General features: G+C 44.2%; 1 protein-coding gene across 1 annotated transcript in view; it reads left to right on the top strand.

Moving 5' to 3' along the window:
- Positions 1–10,203, top strand: part of MCM9 (minichromosome maintenance 9 homologous recombination repair factor) — a 50,602-nt gene that overhangs the window by 29,375 nt on the left and 11,024 nt on the right. The window contains exons 8-11 of the mRNA XM_068162297.1: positions 521–695; positions 3,195–3,397; positions 4,415–4,618; positions 6,589–6,671. Coding sequence (XP_068018398.1) covers positions 521–695; positions 3,195–3,397; positions 4,415–4,618; positions 6,589–6,671 — 665 coding nt within the window. The remainder of the gene's footprint in view (positions 1–520; positions 696–3,194; positions 3,398–4,414; positions 4,619–6,588; positions 6,672–10,203) is intronic.

Below are 10,203 nucleotides of genomic sequence, written 5' to 3'. Positions count from 1 at the left end.
TTTGGCTTTTCACTTTTCCTTAATGCTTAGAGGAACCCAAGTCTCATAAATCTAATAACCTTAGTTTGAGATGAGAATTTGCCTCCAGTTCCTGGGGTCAGGAGTTAAAAGTTAAAAGACAGTTGAAATAATTTTTCTTTCAAAAGTTTTGGGTTTTTTTCCCAGTTCCAAAACGATTGTTTGTTTTAGCAGCTGGTCAGAAGAGGTCAGTTCCATAATGTTGCCCTCCTTTTCAATTTGATCTGGCAGATTTAGTCTTCCCACCCTAATCTTTTGTTCAATTAACAAAAGCCTGAAACAAGTCACTGTCGAACATGGGAAGCTTAGCAGAAGCTCCTCCGCAGGTCCAGGCTAACCTGCTGAACTCTGGTGGGATTTCTTATCACTAACAGTAAAAGGTGTGCTGGAGCTAACCTGCTGTTTTACCTTCTGTCCATGGCACAATCCAGTGCACTGGGTCCTTTTCTTTCACACAAGTGCATTTTAAGGAAAAGACTAACTAAAGTAATTGATGCTTCAGGTCTGACAGTGACTGCTGTGAAAGACTTTGGGGAGTGGAACTTGGAAGCTGGAGCGCTGGTGCTTGCAGATGGAGGCCTTTGTTGCATTGATGAGTTCAATAGTATCAAAGAACATGACAGGACCAGCATCCATGAGGCAATGGAGCAACAAACCATTAGTGTTGCAAAGGCAGGGTAAGTGGTGTGTTAACTTGTGTGATAAAACAATGTAAGATGTTTCTCTTGTACTTTAAAGATGCTTGTTAAATATCTGTTTTCTTTGTTTTACTTGTTTTGTTCTCACCAATATTCTTAAACTAGATGAGTCAATGATTCCAAGGACAGTGCAAGCTGTCAGATCAAGTACATAACCTCTTCACTGCTGGGTTTTCAGGCTGCCACTGTAGGCCAGTGCACTTTCCTGAGAAGGCTTGGTGTTCTTTTCGCTTGTCCTTTGCTGTGAGCGGTTGTAATAATCAGATGTGAAATGAGGAAGGTTGTAAATTTTTAATTGGAACTCAGCAGGACCTCATTTTTCCAAAATCCAATCATACTGCATGGTAACAAAAGAAGACAATGAGATTTCCAGGCTGCCAAACTTTATATGTTGGGAGTGGCATAAATATAAACTCCTCCTTACTTTAACTCCCTTGCTTTCTTTTTCAAAGCGGTGTGTAGTCAGATCTGCTGTTTTCCACTCCCTGCCACTTCTATCTTTGAGCTCATATCTCATTCTGCCAGTCATATGCAGCTTTTATCCAGGCCCAAACCATTTCCTGAACTCTCCACTGCTCAAAAGTCATCATCCTTTTCATGTTCCTCTTGTCACCTTCAGCCCAGCTTGCTCCTGTGACTGATCTTGTCCTTTCTCTAATCAGAGCATCCCCAATGAAGCAGACAGCAGACAAGTAATGTTGCTCTTGCCTGGCAGATTAGTGGCTGTTACCAGAAATGCAGCTGGAATAAACCTGGTCCCACCTACTTAGTAAGATAGTGACATATTTTAACCAGGTTCCTTGTTGCAGGTGGCTGAGTTTTGTAGATCCCAGAATACAGTTTGCTAACTTGCATGTACAGCCTCAGTTACTTATTTTTAAGGACTACATATAATGAGGAGTTTTTGAGTGGTGACTTAGCACAGACAGGTTAAGCACTTTGTTAATTTATGATCTTACTTTGATGCATGTCAGGTAAGGGCTTTTCCATTTGGTATAAGATAACAGAAGATCTGTGGTCCTTCCTGGACTGTAGTACAGGTATGATGTTAGGAAGAAGTTCTTCATAGAGAGAGTGATTGCCCATTGGAATGTGCTGCCCGGGGAGGTGATGGAGTCACCATCACTGGAGGTGTTTAGGAGGAGACTTGATGGGGTGCTTGGTGCCATGGTTTAGTTGATTAGATAGTGCTGGATGATAGAATAGAATAGAATAGAATAGAATAGAATAGAATAGAATAGAATAGAATAGAATAGAATAGAATAGAATGGAATTAATAGAATAGACCAGGTTGGAAGAGACCTTCAAGATCATCGCATCCAACCTATCAACCGATCCAACCCACCTAATCAATTAAACCATGGCGCCAAGCACCCCATCAAGTCTCTTTCTGAACACCTCCAATGATGGTGACTCCACCACCTCCCCAGGCAGCACATTCCAATGGGCAATCACTCTCTCTGTATAGGACTTCTTCCTAACATCCAACCTAAACCTCCCCTGGCGCAGCCTGAGACATTGGACACAATGATTTCGAAGGTCTCTTCCAACCTGGTCTATTCTATTCTATTCTACTCTACTCTACTCCACTCTACTCTACTCTACTCCACTCCACTCCACTCCACTCCACTCCACTCCACTCCACTCCACTCCACTCCATTCCATTCCATTCCATTCCATTCCATCCTATCCTATCCTATCCTATCCTATCCTATCCTATCCTATCCTATCCTATCCTATCCTATCCTTCTCAGTTGCAGAACTTTGGACATGAGGCAGCAGTTACTCTGCAGCTGACCAGAAATCGCTCAGTGACAAACCAAAGTTAGAGCATTGCTGCTGCTGTCATAAGCAAAAAGACTCGATTTGGGTGCCATAATAATAATGATCATAAAAAACCAAACCCTAAACCCCACATTTCTCCACCTCTAAAATCCCATGCCAGGATAGCATGGTTAAGAGAGGAAAATGGCGGTTTCCCTGGGAAAACACTTGATATGGCTGCCATCATTGGCTGGTTGGCTTCATGTTCCTGACGTGTTTACACATAGGAATAAAACATCTATTTAATACCTACATTATATTTTGCTTTCTTAAAATGTGAAGTTAGCTCAAATGTTACTTTTGATCATAAGAAGGTCTTTCTATACTGTATAAATCAGCAAAGGAATATGTATTTCTGGCAAGTTATGTTGGTTTTCACCATTTAAGGAACCCAGCTATATACAGAAATGACTCATGGCAATATCATTTAGTTCCTCCTGCTATCCTGATCGCTGTCTCTCTGTCTAGTTGCTGTTCTCAGATGGAAAAATGTTATATATATATATAAATACAATCATTAAATGTATTCTTTAGCTCTCAAAGTAAGGTGTGCTCTTTATAACATTAAAAAAAAATGGGTAGTTTTTAACACTTTGGAATCACTTCTTGTACCCAATTTAATTAAATCATAATTTTCATTATACTTCTCTGTAGCTTGGTGTGCAAGCTTAATACAAGGACAACTATCCTGGCAGCAACAAACCCAAAAGGCCATTATGACCCTAATGAGTCTGTCTCTGTCAACATAGCCCTTGGCAGCCCACTGTTGAGCAGATTTGACCTGGTCTTAGTATTGCTAGATACGAAGAATGAGGAGTGGGACCGCATCATTTCATCCTTCATCTTGCAAAATAAAGGTCAGAGTAGTTGTTTTTTTAAATTAGGAGGGGTCTCTTGCTTGGCTTTGTTTGGTTTGAGATTTGTTTTGTGTTGTGTTGTTGTGTGGGAGGTGGTTTTGGTTTGTGGGGGTTTTTGGTCACCTTTCAGGTTTAGTTTGTTGCTCTGGAGTCTTTCACATTAATCAGTGTTTACATTTTTGCTATGCTAGTTGCCTGTGGAATGGTGGTTTTTCAAGCAGGAATAAGATAGAGATTACTAATTAATTGAGGTGAGCTGAGAACACTACACTTTTACCCTGTGATCATTTACAAGAGCTTTTGGCCCAGACTGCTCAGTAAATGGATAGTTTCAATCTTGTGCCTTTACATTGCTTAATCTGCAGATCCTACACACCATGCAATTGTACACGCTCTTAAGGGGAAACTTAATTCAGACAGAACAATTCTGAGCTGCATTGCTGCAGGACTCAAAAAATGAACAATAGTGTTCCCTACATGGAGCTCTGTGATGTGAAATTAGGGATGGCAATGTGATTTAATTTTAACCATCCCCTTTCCATCCACTTCAGGAGCATGGCTTTGGTTCTCATTAGGGAAGGGAAGTTCACCAGCTAGCTTCCTTTCCTTCCCAGAATGTTTTCCTGGGGGAAAAACCACACAACCAAACTCAGAATACAGCAGGTATAAATTCAGTGAAACAGCCCGAGGAGGAACATGTACTCATGTAGCACATTTTGAGGACTACTAGAGCACTTGGTACTGCCTGTACCATCTGGTGGACAGTGAGGCTGACAGCAGTTCTGTTAAATTACTGGAGGCTTTACAGTGGATTTTGATAGGGGTGGGACTGGGTGGTGTGTCAAATTCTGCACTGGAATTTGACCAAGTCCTTGAGGACTAGTGTAGTGACAATCCAGTGTGCCTCAAAAATGCAGTAATGTGCCTTTTGTAGTCAGCTGTGTTTCACAGGGATTGTTAGAAGAAAAGCCTGATGTCTGTTGCTAGAGAATTACTGACTAGGCAGCTGTAACGCAGGGTGCCCAAGGAGATCAGAGCAGCTGTGGAGCATGGACAAGATGAAAACCTACTTCTGCCTTATCAAACGTATCCAGCCAAAACTGTCTGATGAGAGCAACCTGGTGCTTGTTCGCTACTATCAGATGCAGCGTCAGAGCGACTGCAGAAACGCTGCCCGCACCACCATCCGCCTCCTGGAGAGCTTGATCCGCCTGGCAGAAGGTAAGGCTCGGCACGGTTATTTTTAGGCCAACAATTAACTTTTATAAAGTGAATAAATCAGTAAGTATAATTATAGCCAGTAAGCAGAGCAGCAGCTTTTCCTTAGAGACAGGTGATTCTTCTATTGCCTTGCTAAGCTTGGGGCTTTTAAATGTGGGAAAGGGCAGACGACACCAAGCTGGGGGCAGGAGTTGATCTGCTGGAGGGTAGAGAGGCTCTGCAGAGGGACCTCGACAGGCTGGACAGATGGGCAGAGTCCAAGGGCAGGAGATTGAGCACATCCAAGTGCTGGGTTCTGGACATTGGCCACAACAACCCCAGGCAGTGCTACAGGCTGGGGTCAGAGTGGCTGGAGAGCAGCCAGGCAGAGAGGGACCTGGGGGTGCTGGCTGATGGTAGGCTGAACATGAGCCTGCAGTGTGCCCAGGCGGCCAGGAGGGCCAATGGCATCCTGGCCTGCATCAGGAGCAGTGTGGCCAGCAGGAGCAGGGAGGTCATTCTACCCCTGTACACTGCACTGGTTAGGCCACACCTCGAGTACTGTGTCCAGTTCTGGGCCCCTCAGTTTAGGAAGGAGGTTGACTTGCTGGAACGAGTCCAGAGAAGTGCAACAAAGTTGGTGAGGGGTTTGGAACACAGCCCTGTGAGGAAAGGCTGAGGGAGCTGGGGCTGCTTAGCCTGGAGAAGAAGAGGCTCAGGGGAGACCTCATTGCTGTCTACAACTACCTGAGGGGGGGTTGTAGACAGGCAGATGTTGGTCTCTTCTCCCAGGCAGGCAGCACCAGAACAAGAGGACGCAGTCTCAGGCTGCGCCAGGGGAGGTTCAGGCTGGAGGTCAGGAGGAAGTTTTACACAGAGAGAGTGATTGCCCATTGGAATGGGCTGCCTGGGGAGGTGGTGGAATCGCCATCACTGGAGGTGTTCAGGAGGAGACTTGATGGGGTGCTTGGTTGCATGGGTTAGTTGATTAGGTGGTGTTGGATGGTAGGTTGGACGCGATGATCTTGAAGGTCTCTTCCAACCTGGTCTATTCTAATCTATCCTATCCTATCCTATCCTATCCTATCCTATCCTATCCTATCCTATCCTATCCTATCCTATCCTATCCTGTTATGTTTAGCTGATCAAAATCAATTCTAATGTTGCCATTTTCACACACATAATAAAAATGAAAGCCACTGAAAGAAATCACATTCCAGAGAAAAATCTCAGTCTTGGGATCCTCCAGGAGTGTCCAACGTGCAGAAGATTTCTGGAGGAGGTCTACAAGAAAGCTGAGGAGGGACTGTTTAGAAGGGCTTGTAGCACCAGAACAAGGGGCAATGGTTTGAAACCAGAGCAGGGTAGCTTTAGACATTGGTAAGAAGTTCTTTACTCTGAAGGTGAGAGAACACTACAGCAGCATGCCCAGGGAGGTGGTGGAGGCTCCATCTCTGGAGACATGCAAAGTCATACTTGATGGGGCTCTGAGCAACCCGATCGAGTTGGGGATGTCCCTGCTTACTGCAGAGGGAATGGACTAGAAGAGCTTTCAAGGGCCCTGCCAGCCCACTGCATACTGTGATTTACTTTACTTCATTTGATCCTGCTCAGCCTGAGGAAAGGTGTTCAGTGTTTGCTTCTATCCTGAAATTAATATAACATAAAAAAAAACTACTTTTTTTTTCCTTAACTCTCAGTAATCAAGCCTATATTTTAACTCTGACATTTTGAACATGCTTATTAGGGCTGCCACTGTAACTGTAATCTGGAAGGCACATTGCCTTCTATAATGGCCAAATTAAGCCTTCCAGTTCCTGTGGAAGTTGACACTAAACCCAAAAGGTTATATTCATGTTTAAGTTAGACACATACACAAGTGTTTGAAGAACTGAAGGATTTTGAAGGCATATTCTGCCCCTTTTGGTACAAAAAATAGCTTTTTTTGCCTTCAGTAACTCTTGCTTTCCATGCCCATTTACTTCTGATAGCTCATGCCCGGCTGATGTTTAGGGATACTGTGACTCTGGAAGACGCTGTAACTGTGGTCTCAGTGATGGAATCTTCCATGCAGGTAAGGTTTCTTGCAGACGTTGCCATTGCTTCAATGTCACATTTAAGGAATTCAATTTAACATGCATATATATGCCAGCTCCATTGTTCCCTTTGGAGAGGGTTTTGTAGGCTCATGGTAAGTAGGTCTTCAGAGACCTCAACAAGTCATTTTTAGTCCATCTTGGTTATTAAAATCCTTGAACAGAGATTATAATGAAAAGTCTGGATTAGTGATACAGGCCTGGTACCTTTTTTCTAGAATCAGTCAGGGTTGGAAGAGACCACAAGGATCATCTAGTTCCAACCCCCCTGCCATGGGCAGGGACACCCCACACTAGATCAGGCTGGCCAGAGCCTCAGCCAGCCTGGTCTTAAACACCTCCAGGGACAGGGCCTCAACCACCTCCCTGGACAACCCATTCCAGGATTTCACCACTCTCATGGTGAAGAACTTCCTCCTCACATCCAGCCTGAATCTCCCCACCTCCAGCTTCATTCCATTCCCCCTAGTCCTATCACTACCTGAGATCCTGAGAAGTCCCTCCCCAGACTTCCTGTAGCCCCCTTCAGATACTGGAAGGCCACAATAAGGTCATCTCGCAGCCTTCTTTCCTCCAGACTGAACAGCCTCAACTCCTTCAGTCTGTCCTCATAGGAGAGGTGCTCCAGCCCTCTGATCATCCTCATGTAGACTTTGCAGTCCAAATAAAATGTAGGTGTACTATAGACTTTTGGCAATCTTCATTCTAAAGATCTTTTGAGCTAGAAATTGTGCTTGTGTCACTGTGTTTAATAGCCTCTGATGGATTTTTCTGCCATTATATTACCCTGTCACTTGTTAACTAGAGAGGAGAAAACCAAACTTTCTTTTTTTGAGCAAGTCTCAAACAGCTGAAAAGACCTACACTTTATTTTGCCATTAGATCATTTTAAAGCAGGTTGGCAGTGCTGCTAAAGCTCAGAACTTTTGGAAGACTAAATTTACTCTGAGAAACCTTACAAGTCCAAAACTGTTGCACTGAAAATTGTACGTTGCACTTATCCTGTGGATATGTACGAAGGCATTGAAAAAATGTGTAAGACTAGATTCCACACAGATATGTGGAAAATAATACATGCAGTACTACTTCAGCAAGAGTATTTTTGAGAGACATAAGTCTTCATGCTTTGGGAGTAGAAAAAAAAATTACCATAAGCAGATTATCCAAAGTTTTATGCATGGGGGATTTTTAGCACATCTGAAAGGCACATCCGAGTGCTGCACTTTGGCTACGGCAATCCCATGCAGAGCTACAGGCTGGGGTCGGAGTGGCTGAGAGCTCCCAAACAGAGAGGGACCTGGGGGTGCTGATTGACAGCTGCCTGAATATGAGCCAGCAGTGTGCCCAGGTGGCCAAGAGGGTCAATAGCATCCTGGCCTGCATTAGGAATAGTGTGGCCAGCAGGAGCAGGGAGGTCATAGTGCCCCTGTACTCTGCTCTGGTTAGGCCACACCTTGAGTCCTTTGTCCAGTTCTGGGCCCCTCAGTTTAAGAAGGACATCGAGACACTTGAACGTGTCCAGAGAAGGGCAACAAGGCTGGGGAGAGGCCTTGAGCACAGCCCTGTGAGGAGAGGCTGAGGGAGCTGGGGTTGTTTAGCCTGGAGAAGAGGAGGCTCAGGGGAGACCTCATTGCCCTCTACAACTACCTGAAAGGTGGTTGTAGCCAGGAAGGGGTTGGTCTCTTCTCCCAGGCAACCAGCACCAGAACAAGAGGACAGAGTCTCAAGCTGCACCAAGGGAAGTTTTGGCTGGATGTGAGGAGAAAGTTCTTCACTGAGAGAGTCATTCGTCATTGGAATGTGCTGCCCAGGGAGGCGGTGGAGTCACTGTCCCTGGAGGTGTTGAAGAGGGGATTGGACGTGGCACTTGGTGCCATGGTCTAGTCATGAGGTCTGTGGTGGCAGGTTGGACTCGATGATCTTTGAGGTCTCTTCCAACCTTTGTGATACTGTGATACTTTAAATACTGCAGGGCCTGACCTTATGAAGTAGCGAAAGATGATTTCACTGCTGCAATTCATCTTGCACTGGTTTGAAGAGCTCAGCTTCTCAATGACAGCACTGCATGTGAGTTAAAACAGGAAGCTGCACTATTACATGCAGTTGAAACAGCAGAAGATACCTCATTCATTAACTGTCATTAAACCTGTAATTAACTAGATGGGAATTTGATGGGACAGAGGTTTCAAAGCAGCATGGGTTCAGATATAAGCAATCTGAAATCCTTTTGCCTTTTTTTTCATCCCAGATCAAGATGTGGAATGTGTAAATATAATAAGAATGAATGTGTATTGTCATCTGTGCATCTTTCTACCCTATCAGCACAAATAAATGTCAAAGAATTGGTTTAACTGTGAATCACTTTTTCATAATCAGACAGCCCAGCTCTCCAGGGCTATGGTTTGTGCAACAAGCATTTATCTAATAAAAGTCAGTGAGAAATGTGCCTAAATTATAACTGCAGGAGACTACCTAGGAGTAGTTGGTGTGCTCATCGTGTTTGCTCCGCTCTTCACTTCTCATGAGCAAGTAGGAAAATGTGTGCATGTTTGCTAGCAATCTGCAAATGTGGGATCTGTTATTTGAAGCCAAATTTTACTTTCCTCCTGGAAAATAAAAATTCATCACTAAACCAAGTTTCTTTTTGGAGGAGGTGATTTACTTGTTTTGATCAGAAAAAAAAAAGGAATGACATGCAAAAGTTTATTTTCAGAACTTGATCTCTTCCTTAGGAAAAGCTCAACCTTTCTGTACAGAGAGGCAGTGTTTCCTGCCTAGTTATTTGGGCTGGATGTCAGGAAGAAGTTCTACACAGAGAGAGTGATTGCCCATTGGAATGGGCTGCCTGGGGAGGTGGTGGAGTCACCATCACTGGAGGTGTTCAGGAGGAGACTTGATGGGGTGCTTGGTGCCATGGGTTAGTTGTTTAGGTGGGTTGGATTTGTTGATGGGTTGGACGCAATGATCTTAAAGGTCTCTTCCAACCTGGTCTATCCTATCCTATCCTATCCTATCCTATCCTATCCTATCCTATCCTATCCTATCCTATCCTATCCTATCCTATCCTATCCTATCCTATCCTATCCTATCCTATCCGCCTGTGGAATGAGGCTGTAGGTGGAACATTACCAGTGTCACTCTTGAAGGACTCACTGCCACCTTTCAGCTCAGCAAATTCTGTCTTCAGCACGCTTTGCAACTCCAACACTCATATTCTTGCCACTCTAAAATCAAAGTTCAAGGCTCAGATATTTCTTTTTAGCAGGCTTGGGAAGGAGGACTATCAGAATTTCAGCCTCAAGCTACTCATTGGGGATTTTTGTTTGCTCATCCCTTAGCTGACCTGTAGTTTTATCTTTCCTTCTTTGTGAGTGCATTATGATTCCCTTGGCTTCATCTTTTCTTTGCCTCCTTCCCTCTTTGTTAAAATTGTCTCCCTCCTTCTCTTGGTAATGTTTTTGTCCTTGTTGTATGTCCTTGTTTTATTCCCTTTCCAATCCCTCTTTTTTT

Source organism: Melanerpes formicivorus, unplaced genomic scaffold (assembly GCF_026170545.1).
Source record: "Melanerpes formicivorus ecotype bairdi unplaced genomic scaffold, bMelFor1.0.p_v2 SCAF_63, whole genome shotgun sequence".
Taxonomy (NCBI): domain Eukaryota; kingdom Metazoa; phylum Chordata; class Aves; order Piciformes; family Picidae; genus Melanerpes; species Melanerpes formicivorus.
The sequence above is the reverse complement of the archived record's forward strand: the minus strand, read 5'-3'. Positions and strand labels throughout refer to the sequence as shown.